General features: G+C 36.7%; 1 protein-coding gene across 1 annotated transcript; it reads left to right on the top strand.

The window, feature by feature from the left end:
* The first annotated feature begins 1,353 nt into the window (after nucleotides 1-1,353).
* LOC149015680 (bifunctional L-3-cyanoalanine synthase/cysteine synthase 1, mitochondrial-like) lies at nucleotides 1,354-11,155 on the top strand. The gene is made up of 9 exons (XM_089155187.1): nucleotides 1,354-1,628; nucleotides 8,565-8,674; nucleotides 8,868-8,925; nucleotides 9,062-9,325; nucleotides 9,406-9,595; nucleotides 9,738-9,817; nucleotides 9,911-9,970; nucleotides 10,700-10,780; nucleotides 10,915-11,155. The coding sequence occupies exons 1-9, from the start codon at nucleotides 1,467-1,469 to the stop codon at nucleotides 11,011-11,013; spliced, it is 1,104 nt and encodes a 367-aa protein (XP_089011313.1). The 5' UTR covers nucleotides 1,354-1,466; the 3' UTR covers nucleotides 11,014-11,155.
* Nucleotides 11,156-26,403: the final 15,248 nt, after the last annotated feature.

Below are 26,403 nucleotides of genomic sequence, written 5' to 3'. Positions count from 1 at the left end.
GTTATGCGTGAAGCTCGTGATCATTGGGAGATGCCAGGCAGGCCGCAACTAGACTCGATTAATATTTCCTTCAAATGCTAATAATGTAATGATCAAAAGATTAAGCGAATCTTCACCTCCATTAGACACGTGATTAGCATTCATTATAAAACAATTGATATATATATTAATCGTTTTTAAATTCTTATAGGCACAAATTAGGAAAAATGACTCATGATAGATTTTTTCATTCTTCACAAAAATGATTGTACCATTAGGGGCAGCAGAAAACAATTTCAAACCAAGAGATGAATTTCCTGATGGTCTTTTTCGACCATTATCATACAGACAATGGGTTTTGTTTAAATTTCGACAACTTTAAAATGGATTCACATCCTCTGTAATTCCTTTCTTTACAATTTCATGTAATTTCCTCATAGGATTGTGCCATGTGGCATTCAAGTAATCCAACAGTTATCCAATTTAAACTAAATTTGATTTTTATTTAAACCCACCCATAAATTTGAATTTTATTTAAACTCTAGTTTGTTGGGTAACCTTTCGATTACTTAAATGCTACATGGCACAATCTTATGAGAGAATTGCAGGGAATTGTAGAGAAGAGAATTACAGAGGATGTGACTATATTTAGTCAAGAATAGAGTTTTTCACTTGTAAATATTTGGGAGAAAGAAAAATCAACAAAATTGTAACCCTATTTATCTCCTTCCTCGTAGTGAAGGACCAGATTTGCTTAACGAATGGATATAATCATTGGATGAATTATGTAAAATTTGTTTTGTTTGTGTTTTTGCTTTGTGTTTTCTAACGTATATATCATGACAAATCAACTCGAGTTAGTTCACTAAAACTAAACTAAGATTTGAAATAAAATTTGGAAATTTGAATCAACCAATGATTTGGAATTTCTTAAAGAAAACATTTGGTGCACCCTGAAAGATGGTCACACCCATCCTTAACTGCAAAAGATTTGAATTTACTTCAATAAAGGTTTTTTGTTAGTATTAGATTGTAGAAGATCATACTTCTTACCAAAAATAACATCATCTATGTATTCCGCTCCTCTAGAAGGAAATCTTTCCAATGAGTGTCTAATATAATGAGTTATAGGATTTAGTTATGTATAATACTCTAATTTAATAGTCATTTAATTTATTTGTTCCAAACTCCATATTTCATATGAAATCTTTGGGATGTAAATTTGTATTATTACGAAAAAGAATCAAAATGACGTTTTGAATTATGTTGGAACGGTTCAGATCCAAAAAATGACAATAAGATTGATTGGTTACCTTGTCATCTTCTGGTTATAAAAGAGTACTCACAGCCGGAAACTATAGTGTTCGTCTCTCATCAAACAGACATTCTTTACCCAACGAAAAAAGGGAAAAAGAAAATCTCTCACACAAAGAACACACTTCTCTCTGAGTAGTTGCAGAGGAAAGTTAGTGATAGAAACTCCATTAATGGCAGGTATCTTGAGCTTAGTGGGAACAGGAAGCAGTGTTCTACAGAAACGCCAGTGTTTACCAATCCAAGCTGTTTCTGATCGTCCACCTTTGGTACAGAGAGTTGGGTATAGTGGAAAAGATCTCTCTGGAATCCATGTGAAGAACGATGTTACTGGGGTAACTATTCTTTGATTCATCTTTTCTCTTAATTATCTGTTACACTACTGTTTCTGCTTCTCAATTTTTTCTTTTTCTTTTTATAGTAATCTTTGATCTAATCATTCAAGTTCATATATGTGGAACTATGTATGTTACCCTGTATGTATGTGTGCGTTTTGTGTTTCTTTCTCCCAATGTTTAAATCCCTTTGAGCTTTGGAGTTCTAATTTTTGCTGCTTGATGCTGTTAATTTCTTCTTCTTCTTCTTCATTTCGGTTACCAGCTGAGATTATGAAGAAAACTGGCTAAAAACTGTCGTTTTGCTATTTGGGTATCTAATGATAGTGTTTTCTTGACGCATAAAAGGATAGGTTGACATGCTCTAAGTAAGACCAGGTATCTCATCTGAGTCTAGATCTTCTCCACCCGGGCAGCCGTTCCTTTATTTTTCTGTATAGAGGCAATAAAACTAAACATTTTCTTGAATTTGAACTTCCGTCATTCCATCCCTTTTGCCTATAGGCCCCAAAAGATCAGATATCACCTCCTAGATAATTGACAAGAGACATAGACATCCCAAAACTATGCTAAATTTAAAACAATTAACAAAATCTCTCTTAAATTCATAGAAAAGTAAACCTCGTTAGCAAATTATACTCACTATGGTTAGATAATTTCATAATTCCTAAATCACCTTTAATTTTTTGTGACTCTATAAATATTTTCTTTAATAAGTTAGAATCCAAATTTTATTTTCTTTCTTCTTCCTAAGTTCGTCATTTTTATATGATAAGATAACATATAGAATAATACAATTAAGTATACATTCTTCATTATTCTCTTAACCAATAAATGGTTCAAGAAAACAAAAGAATGAATGTCAGTTAGGTATGTTAAGTTTTTTTTGACGTGTGGCTTAAATTTTCCCTTATTTTTATGGAGCAAGTGAATTTCAACCAATGGCATGGTTGCTGTGCTCGCATGTAACTATAATTATGTGCAAAATGAACATTTCGTGTCAGGTGAAGCATACATAAAATTCTAACCCCCCTAAAATAAAAACAGACAAAAATTAAGTGATACTACCATGGAACCTAACCTCTAGTCTGAGAAAGAACTTATTCTCAAAACTGAAATAAGAAAAAGAAATAATTACATGTCCATTGTATTATAGTTAATTGCAATTAATTTATTGTGCTTCTTGAGATTATATATTAATCAAACTTTAAAAGATATGTTATTAGGTATTTAATCATAGGTTAAATTACAAAACTACCCATCAAGTTTATTAAATTAGACGTCAAAAAATTTTTGGTTTTAAGAGATGGGTCATGGGTGAAAAAAAAAAAATTTTATTCCCTTTCACCCATCTTCAAAAAACTCATGATAGTTCAGAAGTGACACCAATGGATCTTAAAACACCACTAAAACCTTGCAGCTTCCTGAGAAAGGGTACTACGCTTTTTCAGTTAATAAGCCTTCTGATATGATCTGCCTTCATGGGAAAGGTTTAAAGAACCATCGAATATCATATTGATCCGCCAATTTTAAGAAAGTCTTGTATTGAATATGGATCCTATTAGTTAATATATATTATAATACCAAATATTTTTGTTTTTTTTTTTTTTTACGTTCTATCATAAAAAAAAAAAAAAAAAAAAAAAAAAAAAAAAAAAAAAAAAAAAAAAAAAAAAAAAAAAAAAAAAATATATATATATATAAAAAAAAAAAAAAAAAAAAAAAATATATATATTGCAGTGTTTTTTTTTTTTTTTTTTTATTTTTGTGTTTTTTATTATTTTTATATAAAAAAAAAAAAAAAATATATATAATTAATAAAAAATATATATATATATATATATATATATATATATATATATATATATATATATATATATATATATATATATATATATATATATATATATATATATATATACTAGTAAAAAACATACGTGCAAATGCACGTAGTGATATATGGGGAAAATAATTGAAGCAACTATAAATTTGAAAAAAAAAAAAAGGATTTGCAAAAAAAGGTAGAGTACATGCTTTTATAATAGTAGTATAAAATGCATTCCACGAAACAAGTAATCATAACTTTCAGCTGCATTTGGGCACGTAGTTATGCGGTTATACATAAGGTTAATCCCAAATATTGGGCACGTGATTTATAAAATATCTAGAGCTTGATATAAAATCATAGAGTATATCCCCGTGCCCAGTATAGTGGTAACGAAGATGTCAGCTTTTGAAAGCACATCTTTAAGGGTCAGGACATTGAAGCCTTCCATCAAAGCTTGAAGGGCACAAATAATGTTAACCGTATCAGTGATAATGTTAGGATGTTAGCAAATAATGTTAATGCCGTATCAGAAGATAAGATAATGTTAATTCTCGATTTTGTGAATCCAGAAGTCAATAAATCAGAATCCAAATTTCGAGTTCTATAACAAATTCGAAGAGCTAATAAAAAACTCTTTAGCAAATTGTTGAATTTCAACGGAATTGAAATTCAAAAAAAATGTAGAAGACGAACACTACAAATGGTACAGAGAGTGGATTAATACCTTGAAAACCCTTGACAGCCCGCTTTATTTTCTTGGCACATCCTTTGCAATATGCATGTCGACCTTCAAAACCGCCATTATCGATCCATCTTCTTTCTTCCCCCATCTCCTTCTTCTCACCATTGTTCGGCTTCTCACCATTGTTCGGTTTCTGATTATCTTTCTGCAATGAGAGAACAAATACATAGAAACCCAATAAATTCCTCGAATATAACTGAACATCAAATTCAAATTTCAAAATTGAGAGGAAGAGAGAAGTAGAAGGCAACCCACCTCACCCATTATAGCTTGCTTTTCTGTGAACATGCGTTAACAATAATATACCAAAAGAAGAACTTGAACTATGCAAGGGTTTACTTCATGAAGCTCTTACCTTCGATTCAACGGAAGGTGCAGAATATCTCTTCAGTTATTACTTTAACTGAACTCTGCAGAGGTAAATTCTGCAATAATCGAAAGTTGGGAATTTGGAAAAATTAGATGAAAGAGAAAAATCAGACGAACGGGAAAAGAAAGATTGAGAGAGATTCAGAGAGATTGAGAGGGATTTAAAGAGAGATTCAGAGAGAGAGTTCGAGAGGGAGAAGGGAAAAGAAAGATTGAAGACTCAGAGAGATCGAAAGGGATTTAAAGAGAGATTCAGAGAGAGAGTTCGAGAGGGAGAGGGATATAGAGAGCGACAGACTTTGAGAGAGATTGAGAGAGGTCGTGAGAGATTTAGAGAGTGCGGTAATTTAGAGAGAGAGATTCAGAGAGAGTTTGAGAAGGAGAGGGATATAGAGAGTGACAGACTTTGAGCGAGATTGAAAGAGGTCGAGAGATAAATCGAGAGAGAAATTGAGAGAGGGATTAAAATTAATGATAAATTAATAATAATTAATGACTAAAATGTCTAATTTATCCTTATAAAAATAAATAAAGAAATAACAAATAGTACAACATTATTGGTATTTAAAACAATGATAGGGATAGAAAAGGACAGAAAAAGATTTGCGAAAAAGGTAGAGTACATGCTTTTATTATAGTAGTATGATATATATATATATATATATATATATATATATATATATATATATATATATATATATATATATATAGGAAAGAAAAAAGAAAAAAAAAAAAAAAAAAAAATTTAAAAAAAAAAATAAAAAACATTCCTTTCTTTTTTTTTTTTTTTTTTGGTAGGGGCCTTACTATAGTCTTGTTAAATGCTATATTATAGCTTGCTTAATCACAAATCTCAACAAATTATGATACACAGAGCCCACTTTCTACCTTGTATGTGCTAAGAACCTAAAGACTCTTCAATGCCATTCCATGGCCAGCCAAATTCACTCATTTTCCACTTTTCCATTTATAAACTCCGTAAATCCTTGACCCGACCTGCTCGACGTAAAGCCCCACTGAACTCTGACGTATTAAAGATAAGGCTGCAATTAGGCTGGGCTGGGCCGGGCTTTTGCAATCCCAAGCCTAGCCCTATATTTTCTAATCTTAGCCCATTTCCGCCTTGATCTTAGTTTAGGGCCAATGATTATTGTTCCTAGCCCTAAGCCCTATAGGGCCAAGCCGAGCTCATTTTCGCTCTGACCCTAGTTTAGGGCCAAGGGTTATTGTCCCTAGCCAGCCCTAAGCCCTACAGGGCCAAGCCGAGCTCATTTCCACCTTAATTGGCTCTAATTAGACCGGGTCGGGATGGGTTGGCCTTGTCCCTAACCCTAATTGGCCTTGTCCCTGGCCCTGACCCTGATTGGCCATGTCTCTGACCCTGATTGGCCTTGTCCTTGGCCTTGATTGACCTTATCTTAGCCCTATCCCTGATTAGCCTTGTCCTTAGCCTTAATTAGTCCTATCATTGGACCTAAAATATCAAATGTAAATTCATAAATAATAATAATAATAATAATACATAAAAGTATCACAAGTAAACTAAAAATAAAATTTATAAAAATATAAGATGATTCAAGCTCCTACAAAATGATAAAATAGGCAATAAGTTGATAGTGTTGCTCTAAACATAAATTAATTCATACTCCATAATTCTATATTAAGCCCTGAAAGTCTCCCATTGCTTTGATGATGGAAATTGAAAACTTTTTCCATTACTTTGATGATGGAATTTGAAAACCACTCCCATTGACATTACATTGGAGGCAAAGAAAGATGCCAATATTCATGATGAGAAGTTGGGTGTAGATTTGTTTTTTTTTTTTGGTAAATTGGGTGTAGATTTGTTAGATATTAATTCTCTATATACTAGTTTTTATTATTTATAATATATTATCTCGCCTAAGTAAAAAAAAAAAAATCAAAATTTTTTTGAACTAAAAGTGACTTAGGTCGAAAAATAAAAATTACCTTAAAAATAATATAAAATGTGAACTTATAGTCTAATATGATCAAAATGACTGAAGGTCAAAATAAGATTTGTAAAAATCTAGTATATAATCAAGGTCAAATTAACATTAAGACTAGAGGCAAAATTAGGGTCAGGATTGGGCCAAAATCAAATGGATGATTACTACATTGGTAATGAGGATATAATTTATTTTTATTAATTTTTTACAAAAACATTATCATATTTTTAAAATTTGATACATGTCAAGTATTCACCCATGTGGATTAGAATTAATTCTTTTCATATGGGTGGAGGGTCTAAATTCAAATTAGGGTAAGAATTAGGGCCAAAATCATGGGCCAAGACAGGGCCAATGTAAGGGTCAAGATTAGGGTCAGAATTAGGGTCAGAATTAGGGTCAGAATTAGGGTCAAAATCAGGGTCAAAATTATGGCTAAGATTAGGGTTAGAATCAGGGCCAAAATCAGGGCTGAGCGGGTCAGAGAGTAATACCAAGCCCGCCTTTGGCCCTAGTTCAGGTCAGTAACAGGCCCTTAGGGTCAAAATCTTTAGCCCAAGCCCTATTTGGGCTCAGGGCGGGTCAGGGCTGCCAGAGCTAAACTTGCACCCCTAATTAAAGACACCAATAGCTATAGACTTAGCACCTGGATCTAGTTCGGTTCAGCTTTTATGATCCATAACCCATAGGCTCTAAATTGTGGTTTTATTTTCCTCGTGGTTGTTTGGGCCTTTTCTTTCAGGGAAGGTAGAAGCACATGATACAGAGATATTACCAAAAGTATAATTTAAAATAATAATTAAAAAAAAAACTTTAGTATGATTTCAGAAAAATGAGTTTATAGGAAATTAATTTGATCGAAGAAGATGGCTGAATAGATGATTTCTTCACCTTCTCTTAAAACTAGTTAAAATCGAATTAAAAGTGAAGGATAAAATGGACATCTCACACTGAAAAAAAATCCAACCAACAGCCTCTTAACACTTTCAGAAGTGAAGAGAGGTAATAGTAATTTTATAACGTGTAGGTTCAATATGTCACTAGAAAAATGTATAGAAAGACAAGTAATTATCCAAAAAAAAATTGTGCTATCAGACCACATGACTCCTATACCAATTTAGGGCCAATGAAATATCCGTATTGACATTTCAATAGGATGGGTGAGGAAGCATTTTCCCCCTTTCTGGGGGGCATCGGGAAGTGTATGATCATTTTTTAGATCATTATCAAATAAGTCACAAAGACTAGGGGCCCATAGGCTTAGGAAATGGGAGGCGAGGAGGAATGCGTGAAAAGACGAAGATTCAAACCTAAGACCTTTTAGACTTAGTGCCACCGGTGCATGATTTTTTGATATATAGCTTCCTTAGGTATAATAAAGGTAAAAATAACCACTTCAATTTAGAAAGTCAAATGGCTCAAATGCATCAAAAGCATCAAACTATCAAATAAATAATTGGCCTATTCGCATCAGAATTGGCCAAGACTAAACGTAGAGCTGCCACATTAGATTTTGATATTTATGCCAAGATTTGCTTGAATTGGTGAATAATGGGTTCAAAAATGAGAGTTTGATCATCGCCCACATGGGTTGGAAAAAATATTTATCCACACATCTAGTTGTGTGACAACGTGTCTATTTTAAAATTTATCCACATATCTAGGTGTTGGGCTGTATTTTAGATTAAATTCTTTTCGGTAATTAGAAGTGGTCAATTCTGTCTTAGATTATTTACCAAAAAAATGAAAATTATATTTTAGATTGAACACGTGTCACACAACTAGATGTGTGGATTGAAAAATATTTAACCTAGGTGGGTGAAAGATTTAGACTCAACAAGAGACTGATTTTAAAGTGTTTCTTTATATGATTCCATAGATTATTCTAATTTTTATTAAATTCTTGACCTCATATTATGCGGCATTGGACTTTTGCCAACTGAATCAACCGTTAACAAAAATTACATTTTAATTATATTAATGATGCCTTAGTTGTTAATTTCTATTCTTTTATCATTTTGTTTCAGCTCATTGGGAAGACTCCCCTTGTTTATCTGAACAAAGTGACTGAAGGCTGTGTTGCTCATGTCGCTGTCAAGCAAGAGATGATGCAGCCCACCGCCAGCATCAAAGACAGGTATCCTGGTTTTCAATGATTTACATATAAATGCTCATTCTTCCAACAAAAATTACTAGTTAAAGCTGCATAGGAAAATTATACCTTGGACTCTGCTTAATTATATTGAAACCCTGGACACCAAGGTTCCTTTTTTTCGTTGTTCAAAAAATTCTATAGGGTGGTTCATATGATATGCCTTTTATTGTAACAGACCTGCAATGGCCATGGTTGAAGATGCAGAAAGAAAAGGGTTAATAACCCCTGGCAAGGTGAATTAATTTCATTTTAATCTACTGAAGAATTCTTATTTCACCACAGTTCCAGATCTTGCACAGAATTAAATTTTTATCTTGCATAGAATTTCTTGATTTACTTACTTTTACATCCATGAATGTATGATAACAGACAGTGTTGATTGAGCCAACATCAGGAAATATGGGAATAAGTATGGCATTCATTGCAGCCATGAAAGGATATAAGATTATTCTCACAATGCCTTCCTTCACAAGCTTGGAGAGAAGAGTCACCATGAAAGCATTCGGAGCTGAACTCGTCATCACCGATCCTACAAAGGGTATGGGTGGAACAGTCAAGAAGGCTTATGAACTTCTGGAATCAACCCCAAATGCTTTCATGCTACAACAGTTTGATAATCCTGCAAATTCTCAGGTGCTGTAAGCTAAAACATCCATTACTCATTCATGAACTGCGAATGGTGATATATTCTAAACAAGAATGATAATAAACAGATACATTTTGAGACTACTGGACCTGAGATATGGGAGGACACTCTTGGCCTAGTTGACATCTTTGTTATGGGAATAGGAAGTGGAGGCACCGTCTCTGGAGTTGGAAGATATCTCAAATCTAAAAACCCTAATGTGAAGGTATATGGACTTGAGCCAGCAGAAAGCAATGTACTAAATGGTGGGAAACCTGGTAAGGGTAGTTTTTATTATGTTAGTTTTTATAGGAAAATCTCGCCACCCTCCCTCTTGCTTGTGCAAAAACCTTCAACACCAGTTTTGCCTTTCTTTTCTCTTTATAATCTAATTAAGAAGTACACATCTATCTGTTATAGGTCCACATGAAATTACTGGCAATGGGGTTGGCTTCAAACCAAATATATTGGATATGGATGTGATGGATGCAGTTCTTGAGGCAAGTCTCTTTGTAGTCATTATTTGGGTTTCAAGCATATGTGATGTGATATAGTATTGATAACCAATCATTTTGTGGTTCTGAACTCTGTAGGTGTCTAGTGAAGATTCAGTTAAGATGGCTAGAGAATTGGCTGTGAAGGAAGGGCTGATGGTAATAGTTTAATTGATGTTCTTGACCTTCCATTTTTCTGTTGAGAATTCTTAACCAACGACATGTTCAAAAAAAGTTGAATCAATTTTCCTATTAATATTCTTGGTTAGGGTTGCAATAGAGTCGGGTTGGGTTTGGCTTTTCAAAACCTTTATTCTGACCCTAAATGCCCTAAGCAACTTGACCTTGATCTTGACCCTGTATGGCAGACTAGATCAGATGGTGTTAGACACTTAGTCCTGACCTAGCCCCAACCCTAACCTTAACCCCGACCATAATACAATAAGATAATGCATAATTCTATATTATTGCGCTATTTTTGCCAAGAATTACCTACAAGGCCAAGCAGACCGCACTGATTACATGCATAACCCTGACTTAGCCTTGACCCTATTCAGGACCACCCCAGCACAACCCTGCCTTGCCCCTCAAAGTAATAATTTTGAGTCCAAAACCTCTTTGGGTTTAAGGCGGGCTAAGGAGTTACTAGGCCACTAGGGCCAAACTTGCACACCAAATCTTGATAGTTGTTTTTGTATTCTATGTATGCTGATAATTTTGCAACCAATTTTACTCTCATTTCCTTTTTTTTGCGGTATGAACTCTCATTCCCTTTTAAGCTTTGCATGCAATTACAAGACTTTAATTTCCTACTTCAAGCTTGCATCCAATGAGACCCAAAACTCTATTTCTTTCAATTAGATCTTATACAAATCTTCAATTTTGAAGGTGGGAATTTCCTCTGGAGCAAATACAGTTGCAGCATTGAAACTTGCAAGGATGCCAGAGAACGAAGGGAAATTGATTGTGGTATGAATAACTCATTTTCAAATACAGATATAGAATTGTTTTGTTTTTTCCCTTGCTCCATTTATTATTGAAAATGTCTAGTTAGTTATGAACTACTTAATATACTAAAGATAAATCTATGATGTGAATTTCAGACTGTTCATCCAAGCTTTGGGGAGAGGTACTTATCTTCTATTCTCTTTAAAGAGTTGAGGGAAGAGGCATTGAAGATGCAACCAGTTTCAGTGGACTAAGGTTATCAGTTTTTGCTCGACTGAGAGTTCATTTCCTCTTTAAAAGATCTTCAAACTACTCAAGTTTCATGTCTCCACTTATGTAATAAGCAAAAACTAATCCTTTCCATTTGAAAGAAATAGCAAAGTGGTATGTTGAACAGGATGCTATATTTTTGGTTTCACGATACATAATAAAAATAATAATAAAAAATAAAAATAAAAAGGAAAAAATCGTTAATAGATTCTTATTTTTGGGAACTTTTAACTTTTTATAGAAAGGGTGGAGGGGATAACTATTATACATACGAGGCTTCGCCCATAGTCCCAAGGAGAGTTGAGCTCTTGATTTCGCACCATGAGGCCTTGGTCTTGCCAATTAAGCCAACCCCTTGAGGTTAAAATCTTTATTAAAGTTGGAGTTTCCCTTCACATAGTTGCCTCTTGATTTTCAAGGGTGCTGTCAAATTCTAGAGATAGAGAAGACTAAAGATCAAGAAAAAGAGAGAGAGATACAACAAGACAACTAAAAGTTCATTGGCCTCTAATCACAACAGAAGCTAGTAATTGTTGTTAGGGTTAGGGTTTAAGCACAAAGGTTGCTTAAAGCAATACACTCTGAGTATCTAGTTTGGAATACCCAGACTGTTGCTTCCAGCTAGTAATTATAAACCAACATTAGGTTTTACGGTTAGTTGGACTCTCTCATAAAGGCCTATTACACTATTGGATCGTAACTGATCTGATGGCCTATATTAGAACATACGTTCGGTATAATTCAAATACCTCAACCATATTTGAGTATGACTCAGATTTCTCAACAATCTCCTCCTATGTTCTACAAATGGCTCTAGTGTTAGTCCTAGAAATATAATGTTCAAACTCAATACAGAATCATTCTTAACTTTCAAAAAGAAAATAGTATTCAATAAAATCCAAAAGAACACTTTGAATCAAAACATGAGTTTTAGAACACATCTAAACCCAATCTAATTAGAAGTTCTTCTTGGAAGTGAATTATTTGTTCTCACAACATGATGCGTCTTAGTTATTATTCAGATGCCAACTAAGCCCCTTCAAGCTCCAGAGACAATGAGTCCTGCAAGAATGATTAGATGCGGGCTGGCTCTTATGCAGGGCAACCACCTCCGATGGCTAAGTCTGACAGTGAACAGCTTAAGATCCTGTGCAAGAACTACACAAGATTATGTTTAGAGTGTATTGGATGCTTACCGAAGGAGTGAGTCCTTGTTTAAATAGTGTACATGTTACCTTTTCAGAGTTGGACAAGTTTCCTGTCACATCCACCCAGTCGGTACCCTATCTGGCACACCCGAGTGTGTGATCCACAGCCCCGAAGAACAAGTATCGAGGAAATCGTCCTCCTACATATGCAATAACATAATCATGAACATAATACAATCAATGTGTAATAATATAAACAAGAAATCCATATAAGGAAAGAAAATGACAATGTAATCAGAGTGCGAAAAAATGATACCAAATGTGTATGTAATCAAAAAGGAGTAGAGTGAGGTGGAATCTCACTCCACAGTCACAGAGGAATGTAGCTCATAAGTTAAAAGAGAAAATTACAACTGTTCTCAAAGGAAAGTAAGGAAATGATAATCAAACTAACTAAATGTTTTCTACTTTATAAAGAATGTCTTCATAAACATAGACTTCATCAACCAAACACAGACGTTCCCATTCCATGGTAGGGCTAATCATGGTACGTAACGTGATCACTCAAGGGATCATCACCGAAATCTTCATAGTTGCCAGCACCTTGCGTGTAGTACACTTCTTCAGCTTGCGCTTCTTCATACTGGCCTTCATAATGCTCAGTACCTATAAAATAATCTAACAAAAGATATTTGCAGGAAAATGAGTGAATTCAAAAGAACTCAGCAAGACAAGTTAATCCACAACAACATAAATAACATGATTGCAGAACATAGCATGATGCAATGTGAAATGAAATAAACAATGTATGTATGAACCTAACTCTATGTATGATGGTCTCTATAGGCAGACATACTTTAAGTCATAGCACCATACTTCTTTGGGAAGGTCATTCACACATCCTCGGTTGGCAATGGGTCCTTCATCCCTCGGGACAATCCATGGTCAGGGTATAGGTCACCGCACTCTCACATCTCCGTTTGGTCTAAGTATTGGCGCATGTCAAGGTAATACCTAGCCAAATGCAAGTCATCTACTTAGTCATATCAACTCAGATCCAGATACGGCCATTCCTCGCCCCTGGCGATCCTTTCCAGTATCCTTCACACTAGAGTCAGCATAGTCCCTGACTACGGACTCATCAACCCTACTGGTCATCCACAAATAATAGACGGGAAGCTCTCATGTCTCCTCACGGATTGGTTACCTGTCTTGAACGCCCATGAGCCCAAGTCTACTATTTGCAACCCTACCAATAAATGGCCCTCACAATGCGATTCATGTTCTCTCACGGGTTGGTTACCGGTCTTGAGCGTCCATGAATCCCCATTGCTACCACGGGTCGTTCGGTCTCAACACCCTTCTGAATCGGGTATGATATAACGGGGACATCCTAGCCAAACACTGCTAGACAAGCCCTAGGTATGTAAATCAATAATCCAGGAAAGTGTCAAAGGGCACCATTGGAAATATCCCATATTATTCCCACTGGCATCCAAGGACAGAAATGTCAAAAGGACACTTCCTAATCAATCCCAAATCATACCTATGCAATCACATTCTCAAATTAGTCATAACATACACAACCGATATCTCATCATAAAGAAAGATACACATAAACATGATCAATCGCATATATAACTGACAAGAATAAGTATTCATAATTAATCAAAAGAATACATGAACATGATACTACTGTAGTTAAAGTACTTGCATCAATAATAGAATAATAAGAAAATACATTTATAGTAGTGGATCTAAGAGAATCCAAAATAGAAACTAATATTCATGCAATCTATGTAATTATGGAAATAACTATCCTTACCTTAAATAGCTTCGATGAATATCCAAAGATCAAAGAGAGTGGTTCCAAACTTAGCAATAGACCCTAAACAATCATAGATACATCATTAGGAAAGAGGCCTAAAAGATCGAAGATCAAACAAATCAAATTGGACAAAAAACATAGCTACTGTCTTGCTTGGTCAATTGGGTGGTAGCTTGGTTCAGTCGACCAAGCAATCGACCACCTGCAATAGTACGAAGCAAAAATGTGATTTTTTATCCGAAACTCAATCTACAAGATTCGAAACTCTACGAAACTCGTAGGAAACCTCTAGAACAGTAATCTAACTCTAAAATAGTATAGATTAGCCACTAACAATGATCAAAAACACTACTTACTAATTTGGAATCATGACTTTCTAATTTGGTAAAATCCCTAGTTTTCGATGAAAACATGCCATGAATCCAAAGGAAAAACTAGAGATGAAAGGATCTCATTCTAGTAGAAGATAAGCAAGAGATCAGACATGAAAACATCTTGCAAAACAGATCTAACATGTGAAATCCAGCCCTATCCTTACCCAGACCTGGAACCCTTGATGTTTGTAGGTCCGAAGACCTGAAGCGGTGGTAGAAGAGACTTGTGGACCCTATTGGTTGATGATTTAGTGTCGGAGTCCGAGCCCATGGACATTGACGATGATGCCCCTTACTTGAGTACATTGTCAATGTTTAGTGAAAATCTGAGCATCGAAGAGGGGTGAACTAGTCGAAGTACCTAATGAACTCCCGTGCACGATCCGAAGGTATTTCCCGAAACTAGACTTCTTTTGACTTGTAGAAGAAAACCCACGCAATTTGACCCCGTATAGCCCTCCAAATCCCTGTCCGAAGTTGCTGAACTATTGCTGATTTTTTTTCTGCTGAACTATGCTTGGTTGATCCCATCGACCAAGGCTGCCCAAATTCGAGTTAATGATTTCTTTGGAATATTCCACACCCTATTTATGCTAGCATCATGTTTTGAACCCTATTCTAATCATTGCAACACTTGAGAACGTGGAGAAGGTTCCCCAAAGCTCCTCCTTGATATTGGTGAAGGATATTCTACTCTAATCATTGCAAATCACTCTCTCTTGCCTCCATTATCAAGTCCTAAGGTATTACTCTCTCTCTTGCTCTCTATCCTACTCGCTCTCCTTCTTCTTCTTACTGTTGAGACCATGGCCACGATGCTACAACCTTGCAAACACCTTGTCATGAGTGTCTCCTCCCATTTACATTGATTTCCCTTCATTCTTACTATACCTAACTTTCATTTTGATCATTGCATATGCCTTACCATAATTCCTTGCTTAGCAACTTGATTTCTTGTCCTAAAACTGAAATGTAGAGTATGATTAGTCTAATTAATAGCTTGCAAATGATTGTAATCTTGTTCCTAACCCATTCCCCAACTAATTCCCTAGCTTCCCTTTCAATTACATTGATTTCTCATTTATGCTATGATTCTTGTCTCTAGAACTTAGTATTCCAATTTGGGGCTTTCTAATTAAACCATTAGATGATATTAATTACTTGCTTAGATGTTTTCTTATACTGTTATTAATCATCCCTCCAAGTTTCAGATCGATCCGAGCCCCGGAAGACCAATTTTGGACCAAATCACCAAAATACTTTATGCAGCCCTGAGAATGTCCTTGGTCGATCCCATCAACCAAGGAGTATCGACCAAGCATGCTGCTGAAATGTGTTCTTCGCTGTTTTGACCCGTTCGACCTCCGATTTTCCCGATGTCTTCTCTAATCTTTCATTTATGTTTGTCTAGGGTCTTAATACCATCATTGGATCATTCTTTTCTGACTTTTGGATCATCATCATAACAACTTAAGGTAAGGATGGTTATCGCCATATAACATAGATTGTATGACTTTTACACTGTTGTTGGCAACTTAGTAGGCTTAGTTTATTAGTTGTTTCTAGACATCATATGACTACTGTAGTTACCTTATGACAGTAGCACCATGCTTAATTACTTTGTTTATCATGTCTATTTATTCTTGTTATTTACTTATACACTTGATCATGTGATGTTTTGACATATCTTTCAATATGATGATGTATCGTTGATATATGATATGATCGAAATAAGCATGTGATTGCTAAGGTATAAATTGGGATTTGGGAGTGTTCTATTGATGCTTCTGTCCTAGGACATCGGAGGGAATAGTATGGGATGTTCTTCGAAGATGCCCATCGACGCTTTCCCGGATTATTGGATGACATACATAGGACTTGTCTAGTAGTGTGGCTAGGATGTCCTTGTCGTGTCAGACCCGAATCGGAAGGGTATTGAGACGAAACGACCCATGGTAGCAGTGGGGATTTGTGGGCACTCAAGACCAGTGAAATGATCCGTGAGAGGTCATGAATCACATTGTGGGAGCCATTTATTGGTAGGTGTTTTTGAATTTTAAAAGTAACCGCAAGCGCACGGTATCGTGTAGCTAACGGGTCGATCTCAAGGAGATATGCCACTTATAATTCAACTTCTTAATAGTAATGCGTGAGTGGAATGATTAAATTTTTGTTAACTAATTCACTAAACTAAACAATCCTAATCTATACGTCTAATGCAATCGAATTGAAACGAAAAATAAATTAAACACAATCAATGCATAAATAAAAGATAGGGAAAAAAATGTGAACAATAAAAATAAAAAGGAAAAAAAAAAACCAGTTAGTATGTTAAAGCAGCCAGTAAAATTTAGTTCATAGTTAAAATGCAGATGCAACACCACCCATCACCAGAAAGCGAGCACGACTGTAGGCTTGCTCCGGTTATGTGGTCCGAGATAATGAATGAATAGGCAGAAAGTAAATAATAGAAAGTAAATAACAAAGCAATAAACAAAGCAATAAAAAGAAAAGGAAATAGCTAAAATGCAGATGCAACACCACCCGTCACTAGAAGCAGAGGCACGACTGTAGGCTTGCTCCGGTTATGTGGTTCGAGATGATGAATGAATAGGCAGAAAGTAAATAACAAAGCAATAAACAAAGCAATTAAAGGAAAAGGAAGCCTTAACCAAAGAGAGGCACGACTGTAGGCATCTCTGATCAAGGATCCAGGGGAAGGGAGAACAATAAATAATGCTGAAAGTAAATCCTAAATTAAGAATATGGAGGGGTAGATAGAAGCGGGAATGGAGGGAGGAGAGAAGATTAATAAAAAAAAATTACTTACTTGCGAATGGAACAAATGATTCGAATCTCAACCAACCCTAACAACCAAATCTAGACTTAGAATGATCTAAATCTGCAATTGCTAGACCCAGAGAAAAACAAATCTAAAAACTTGAAACTTGAACTTGAAACTTGAACTTGAATTGCATTACATAAAAATTAAATCTAAACATTGAATCTAGAAATTTAAATCTCACTAATGCAAACAAAGAAAACTAGAGAAAACATAAATAAACTGAAGAGAGAAGAAAGAATGCTTCTACTAAGCTCTAAGACACGTTCTCCTTTGATGGAATATGATCTCCTTTTATAGAGTTTACATGAGATATGAAGCACGGCTGAATTTGAATAAAACTCAGGGTTTCTATCTGACTCAGCCAATTAGGGTTTTGACGTAGTAATCGCGCCGACTTAGAGAGATCAGATGCATAATTCCACCGTTGGATTTGAGGTTTAAGTAGTCGTGAAGCTCTCCTTCAAAAATCAGCACGATCGGACATTGGATGATCGTTCGATGAAGGGTTTGATCGAAACTGGACAGAGGCATTCAAAAACGGAATTTTTCCTCTTTTTCTTTCTGAATATAATTCTTTTTCCTCTTTTTCTTTCTTTAATTAAATCCAAGATAGGAAATAAGATATTGAGGTATGCAAGGACTCTTTTCCATTTGGACTCTCTCAATAATATCTCTGTAGATTTGATTTAAAATCTCAGACGTAGATCATATTTGCTTTCTTTATCTCTTCAATATTTCGGAGTTGGCTCATAATCACACGTCTCTAGCCCATCATGCTCCAGATCAGGCCCATTTTCGCATTTGAGAATTTGAATGAACTTCTTGACGTGTAAAATAGCATGATTCAAGCCCAAAACTCCAAATATTTGCTTAAATCTTGAAAAGTCCTAAAATCTGCAAAAACAACATAAAACCCAGGGTAACTCCACTCTAAGTGTATAAAATGCATGCTTTATGCTCTAAGATTTCACACATAAATGTGCTCATCAGATTCCCCCACACTTAGACTAAGCTTGTCCTCAAGCAAAAATTAAAGAAAATTCAAATGCAAGTAAGAAACTAGTGCAACAAAATAAATCCTAACTCACTTTCGTAGGAATCACGGTTACACTTAGCATGTGCAACAGACCTTTAAACCACTAGGTTACCCCTAGAGGACGAGTTTTGTCTCGTGGATGTTTGCAGTGAATGTACATCCAAAATTCCAATTTTAGCTCAAAATAAAACATTGCAAATTCCAACTCTAACAATTGGTAAGTACTCATACAAGATCAATAGCTATGACAATTTTTCTCACCATTGATTTAAGATCCCCCACACTTGAACTTTATTCCCCATATTGATTCTTGAGACTTAGCGTATATCTCAATCAAGGACTCACCTTATATCTTTCAAGTACACCTCTCCTTTAAGCAAAACCACTCATAAAGTAAGGGGACTAAGGACTATGGTTTTGAAGTATTTTTGACCAAACAATTTACCAAGGCATTGATGACACTTGTATTTATTTCTCTTTTTTTCTTTTGAGTAGTGAACTCTACATTACTCCACTACGGTTGGCTTGAATAACATGGTGGAGCAGACACCAGAAACCCAAGTTACTTTGTAGCTTTGCTTTGCATATGCCCACATAGACAGTGATGCGAGAGTTCTTTTCAATAATCTCCTTCCTAAGAGTTTCGATCAAGTCACCTCGATTCCTGAGTCGGAGTGCCCTGTCTAGTTCCAAGGAATTCAACTTTTACTTTCTACTCTTTTTCTTCTTCTTTTTCTTTCTTTTTCTTCTTTTCTCATGCCATACACAAAATTGATCTCAACTTCTAGCCAAAGAAACAAGGACCCACAAAACTCATAGATGGTTCAACACCTTAAGTTAAGGGCCTTTTATTTTTCTAAGGAAAGTCTCATCTCAACATATATACAAGTTACCTTCCTCTCAACAGGGTTTTTATGTGTTCATGATGGGTACCAAAATCACTCTCATTTCACATATCATAACAATTGAAAGAATATGTATAATAACCAAAAGTCAAAGTTAAAATCTACAACGCAGCTATACCCCCCCCCCCCCCCCCCCACAAGTAATGCAATGTCCTCAATGCATGTATGTTAAACAAAGAAGACAAATGAGGGGTATACCTTTTAGTCAAGATGTGATTATCATGGGAAGCTTTAGTTTTATCTTCAATATCAATGTATGATGGGGAAGGCACTCCAAATAAGAAAAACCATGAATCGAAAAATCATCTCTAAAGATCTCAAGAAAAACATTCACAATGTTAAAGAAAATTCTCATCATACGTTGAGGTTCTCTATAAGGTTTTGCATATTTCATAAGATGAATATGATGTTCTTCAATGGAAGAGCTTAGACCTTTGATATGAGTGACAAACCAACCCAATGCTTCTCTATTATCATTCAATAGTGTGATCAACTCTTCTGCTTTGTCAGAAGTTAAATCAGAGACAACAAGGACAGGAAGAGTATTATCTTGTTCCAATAAAGCATACTTCAAATTAGAAGGCGACTCTTTCAATTCTAGCTTGGGGGGTTCAATTATTGAGGGCTTGGGAATGGAGATGGAGATGGATAAAGGTTTAATAGGCTCCAAAGGTGTGTGAAAATTTAAGACTTCAGAAAAGAAAGTTTCACTATCATCATCCAACATATCCATACTGTCACGTCCTCCCAGCCGGTACCCTATCTGGCATACCCGAGAGTGTGATCCACAGCCCGAAGATCAGGTATCGAGTGATCAACCTCCCACATAAACAATAACATAATCATGAACAATCATAATAAAAGTGCGGAAGATAAACCATAGATCCAATAAAGAAAGAATGAATCATAAATGAATCAGAATAATAGATATAGTCAGAGTGTCAAACAGATAAGTAAAGTGAGGCAAAAATCCCACTCTACAACCAGCGGAAAAGTAGCTCTAAAAGAATAAACTAGACAAAATCTAATCCCAGTAGCAAGTACATTGGGTAACTAAATTGTTCTCCACTTTATAGACAACATCCTTATAAGTGTAAATCTCATAAATGGCACAAGGACGCTTCCACTCAATGGTCGGACTAAGCATCGTACGGAGCATAACCACTCGCGGGATCTTGGTGTAGTAATTGTGGTAACCGCAATCACCTTCCCCGGAGATATGCCTCTTCACCTTGCGCTTCTTCATAGGGACCGTCATAGTACTTAGTACCGCAGGATAGTCTAACAAACATTGTACAATAAAGGAATGAGTTTCAAAGAAACTCAAGAAGGCAATAAAAATCCATAATAACATAAATGGCAGGATTCCGTAACAAACATAAATGCAATATGATATGAGACAAACAATGAATGAATGAATCTAACTCTATGTATGCTGGTCTCTATTGGCGGACATGCTTTAAGTCATAGCACCGTACTTCTTTAGGAAAGTCCACTCACATCCTCAACCATTTAAGATATCTTGGATTCTCTCACGGATCATTTCACCGGTCTTGAGCAGCCGATCGGTAATGGGTCCTTCATCCCTCGAGACAAACCATGGCAGGGGGTTAAGTCAACACACTCTCTCACAACCATTTGGTATAAGTATGGCGCATGTCGTGGTAAAACCTAGCCAAATGCAAGTCTTCTACTTAGTTACATCAAGTCGATCCAGATACGTCCATTCCTCGTCCCCGACGATCCTTTCCGGTATCCTTCACACTAGAGTCCTCATAGTCCCCGACTACGGACTCATCAACCCTATTGATCATCCACATATGGTAAACGGGAAGCTCTCACGCGTCCTCTCACGGGTTGGTTACCGGTCTTAAGCGCCCGTGAGCCCAAGTCTAACCATATGCAACCCTACCAATAAATGGCCCCCACAATGTGATTCATGTCCTCTCACGGGTTGGTTACCGGTCTTGAGCGCCCATGAATCCCCATTGCTACCACGGGTCGTTCGGTCTCAATACCCCTCCGATTAGGGTCCGACATAACAGGACATCCTAGCCAAACACTACTAGACAATCCTAGATATGTCATCCAACAGTTTAGGAAGGTGTCCATAGGGCATCTCCGGAAACATCCCATAATATTCCCGTAGTAGTCCAAGGACAGAAGTGTCAAAAGGACACCTCTCCTTTCCAAACCATACTTAAGCATACACATGCATCAATTCATATCATCACATATATGGTAACTTCATATATGGAAAGAAATCAATAATTACAATCAACTTGTATATAATTGGTAAGTAAATCATACATGAATCAATTCAATATGAATAAGTAATGCTACTGTAATCAAAGTTATGCAACAAAAAAAAAACAAAGAAAAAAAAAAAAAAAAAAAAAAAAAAAAAAAAAAAAAAAAAAAAAAAAAAAAAACACCCAATCAATAAAAAAAAAAAAAAAACCCCCCCACCAAAAAAAAAAAAAAAAAAAAAAAAAAAAAAAAAAAAAACTTGGCAAACTTGAGAAGGAGGTCCTAAACAAGTATATACAACATATTAGGAAAGATCCCTAACAGAAAAGATACCAAAACATCCAACACAAACCAATTCTCGGAGTTGCCGTACTCATTGGTCGAGTGGATTGTCGACCACTGCCAATCAACCAATGCAAAGAGAGCCTAAAAAAAACAGAGTTTTAAGATATGAAATCCGAATTTGGTGGTTCAAAAGGGTACTAATCAAGGGGTAAACTACATCAGTAGTATTCTAACATATAGGGGACTTCAAAACACCAATCAATTCAAGACTTCAAGATCCAAATTAGGAAACAAAAAGTTACCATAATTAGATCAACCATGGATCTTGATGAATTCGAAATAGAAATCAAAGACAAGAACAATAGGAGGATGGATCATTGCTTCAGGTAAAGGTATCATGAAAACATACTTAGATCTTCAAGGAACAAGGCTTAGAAGCATAAATCTAAATAAGGAAATAAAACCTACCATATATGTAACTACCATGCTTCATGAAGAACACATAGTATGGTAGAAGAGAACAACTAGAAATTGATAGATTATGGATCATGGAAAGAAAACACAAGAATTAACTACTAACATGATCAATAAAGAAGATCCAAAGAGATCAGAATTCAAATCAGAAGTTTAACAAGATTAGATCATGGTTTGATCATGATTCCTTCAAAAGCTTGCAATGATCATGGTTAAGATCATTGTTCTAGCCTCAAATCCTTAGGATGATCATGAGAACATGTTCGGAGATGTTTGCAACAGAGAATGCAGCATCTCTTCTACTGTCTCAACTCAAAAAGGAAAGAAAAACAAAGATGGAGGAGAAGAAGAGAGAGTAGACATACCTTTTGATGCAAAAGGAAGAGTTTCGACGAAGATCCGTCAAGAAAACACCAAGGATGCAAGGGAGATGACTTGCAGAGGTCTTTGGTTTGTTCCAAAGAGTTTGGAGGCAGCAAATACGAAGTGGACTCGAGATTGGACTTAAATAGAGCAAGAAAAACCTAATTGCCAAAGACAAGACTCATTGGTCGAGTGGATTGGTCGATTGGCCCGCCGACCAATCAACGACCAATGCCGACAAAGAAGACCAAAACAGGAATTGAAGGCCCAGATCAAATCCAATCCTAAAGGGGTTTTGCACACAAGTCAAGTGACTTACCTAATAGGTAGAAATGCCTTCAAACCAAGATAGAGAGCACTCCAAGTCCATCAACTAATCCGATCTTCATCAAGATTCAGTTTCCATAAATAGAACTTCATCATCAACTTTCATGGATTCAAAGCCAGACACCAAGTCCTCCACTGGGATGGCCCAAAGCTGGCTTCTTACTTTACTCCGGATCATCGGACCTACAAATAACAAGGTTTCCGGGTAAAGGTTAGGGCTGGGTTTTACATTCTCCCCCCCTTAAAGAAATTTCATCCTCGAAATTGAAAGTGTACCTGTGCTTCCAAAGAGGTAAGGAAACTTCTCCTTCATGTCTTCTTCCTTCTCCCAAGAAGCTTCTTCAGGGGTATGGTTCTTCCACCGAATCTTCACCAAAGGGATGGTGCGATTCCGCAGCTGCTTGTCCTTCCTATCCAAGATTTCAGCCGGTTCTTCATCGTAGGTCAAATCAGCACTAAGTCCTTCAGTGCTTGCTGCAAAATGTGTTCCGGATTCTCTATGTATTTTCGGAGCATCGAAATATGAAACACATTGTGAACACCAAGCAAGAGGCGGAGGTACTGCTAATCGATACGCAACAGGTCCAACCTTTTCCAAAATCTCGAAAGGTCCAATGTAACGAGGGCTAAGCTTTCCCTTAACATTGAATCTCATCACACCCTTCATTGGTGAAACTTTCAGAAAAACTTTCTCTCCAACTTGAAATTCCAAATCGGTCCTTCTCTTATCAAGATAAGATTTCTGTCTTGATCGGGCAGACTTAATCCTTTCTCTTATCATATCTACCATAGCACTCGTAGCTTCAATCATTTCAGACCTAAGACTTTTCTTTCACCTGTCTCAGCCAAAGACAAAGGTGTCCTACAAGTACCGCCATACAAAGCCTTGAATGGAGCCATGCCTATTGTTGCTTGATAACCGTTGTTGTAGGCAAACTCAACCAAAGCTAGGTGTTCATCCCAATTACCACCCATATCCACCACACAAGATCTCGAGCATGTCTTCCAATGTCCGAATTGTCCGCTCGATTGTCCATCGACCGTGGATGATGAGCTGTACTCAAGTTCAATTGGGTTCCCAAGGCCTTCGCAAACTATTCCAAAACCTTGAGGTGAACCTAGGATCACGATCCGAAACAATACTCAATGGCACACCATGCAGATTTAACCACATTATCCACATAAAGCCTTGCTAGCTTATCCAGAGTATGAGTGATCTTCATAGGAATGAAATGGGCTGATTTGGTCAACCTATCAACAATCACCCACACAAAGTGTCATTGCCTTTACTTGTCCGAGGCAAGCTAGTCACAAAGTCCATGGAGATATCCTCCCACTTCCAACTAGGAATAGGAAGAGGCTGAAGTAATCCAGATGGAGGTTGTCGAACGGCTTTCACACGTTGGCAAGTCTCACACTTGGCAACAAAATCATCAACATCCGCCTTCAGACCAATCCACCAAAAATGTTCCTTCAAGTCCTTGTACATCTTGGTGCTTCCCGGGTGTATAGTAAAGACCGACCGGTGTGCTTCCTTCAATATTTCTTTCTTAACTTCTTCATTTGTGTGCACGCACAGCCTTCCTCTAAACAACAAAGCACCATCCATGGATATACCAAAGTCGGGGTCCGACTCAGATTCGAAGAAATCTTCTCAACTTTGATCAAAAACTCTTGATCGGAACTCGCAGAGCAACAATCTTATCTCTAAGACCAGATCTTGCCGTCATGGCGTAAAGAATAAAATCAGAATTCTCGTGGACGATTTCCAAATCAAAACTCTCAATAGAAGACCACAATGGTAAACTCAACGCATTCAAATCCAAAGTCTTCTTCTGGTTCTTCCTACTAAGAGCATCAAGCAACAACGTTTGCTTTCCCAGGGTGATACCGAATATCACAATCATAATCGGAGACTAGTTCCAACCATCTCCTTTGTCTCATGTTCAACTCCTTTTGGGTAAAGAAGTATTTCAAACTCTTATGATCCGTGAAGATGGCAATCTTCTCACCGTAAAGGTAATGTCTCCAAATCTTCAAAGCAAAGACAACGGCGGCAAGTTCTAGATCGTGAGTGGGGTAATTCCGCTCATAATCCTTCAATTGCCGAGAAGCATAGGCTACGACCTTGCCATGTTGCATCAGTACACAACCCAAACCAATCTTTGACGATCGGTATAAACCGTCATACCACCGGAACTATCGTGTATAGTCAAAACCGGGGCACTTGTCAATCTATCTTTCAACTCTTGGAAATTCTTCTCACAAAGCGCCGCACCAAACAAACTTTTCTTCTTTCCCGGTCAACTTAGTCATAGGAGCAGCCAACCGAGAAAAGTTCTCAATAAACCTTCGGTAGTAACCCGCCAATCCAAGAAAACTTCTTATTTCCGTTATCGACTTCGGTCTTTCCCAATCAGCCACAAGCTTGGACCTTTTCAGATCGACACGAATACCTTCGGCTGAAACCACATGACCAAGGAATACCACTCTCTTAAGCCGGAAATCACACTTGCTAAACTTAGCGAACAACTTCTTTTCTCGCAACCTTTGCAAAGTGAAACTTAGATGACTCGCATGCTCTTCTTCGCTCTTCGAATAGATCAAGATGTCATCAATGAAAACAATCACAAACTTATCAAGCACATCATGAAATACTCGGTTCATGAGGTCCATGAACACCGCAGGAGCATTGGTCAATCCGAAGGGCATGACTCTAAACTCGTAGTGACCATACCGCGTTCGGAAAGCCGTCTTGAAGATATCACTAGACTTCACTTTCAATTGGTGATATCCGGACCTTAAGTCAATCTTTGAGAACACAATCGCACCCTTCAACCGATCGAAGAGATCATCAATTCCGGGCAGCGGATATCTATTCTTGATAGTCAACTTATTCAACTCACGGTAGTCGATGCACAAGCGCATACTACCATCTTTCTTCTTGACGAACAAGACCGGAGCTCCCCAAGGTGACACACTAGGCTGTACGAAACCTCTATCAATGAGCTCATTCAACCGATTTTGCAACTCTTTCAACTCAGTAGGAGCCATCCTATACGGAGCTTTAGATACCGGAGCGGCACCAGGGACGAGATCAATAGAAAATTCGACATCCCCGTCTCTGGAGGCACTCCCGATAGATCATCGTGGAAGACATCAACAAAGTCGCAGCACAACTCGACTTCATCGACCTTTTCTCCACTATACCCTTGCCTTCGGATGAAGCATCATCCACTAGGGCATAGACTTGCATCAAGCAGATAAAGCACCTTCTTACAAACCCTTCTCTTTTCACCCCGAAATTCAAAGACCGGACTTCCACAAATATGGAACTGAATCTTCTTTGAGGAACAAAGGAACACAGCTTTGTGGGCTGTCAACCAATCAATTCCCAAAATAACATCGAAGTCCTTCATGTCAAGAATTACAAAATTGGCTTCCAAGTTCTTCTCACCAATCAACACAGACATTTAGATAACCCCTTATCTAGTTTCACAACAGACCAAGTAGGTGTACTAATCAATAAACAACTAGAC

This window comes from Hakea prostrata, chromosome 5, assembly GCF_041222555.1.
Source record: "Hakea prostrata isolate BN-2017 chromosome 5, UWA_Hpros_2, whole genome shotgun sequence".
Classification (NCBI taxonomy): Eukaryota; Viridiplantae; Streptophyta; class Magnoliopsida; order Proteales; family Proteaceae; genus Hakea; species Hakea prostrata.
Note: the sequence above shows the minus strand (reverse complement) of the source record. Positions and strands in the feature narration are given on the sequence as shown.

Bases quoted from the DNA above. Each gene is read 5' to 3' on its own strand.
- LOC149015680 (XM_089155187.1), top strand. From the start codon at position 1,467: ATGGCAGGTATCTTGAGCTTAGTGGGAACAGGAAGCAGTGTTCTACAG. The intron at 9,971-10,699 runs GTAATAGTTTAA...TCAATTTTGAAG, and splicing joins CTGTGAAGGAAGGGCTGATG to GTGGGAATTTCCTCTGGAGC. The intron at 10,781-10,914 runs GTATGAATAACT...TGTGAATTTCAG, and splicing joins ACGAAGGGAAATTGATTGTG to ACTGTTCATCCAAGCTTTGG.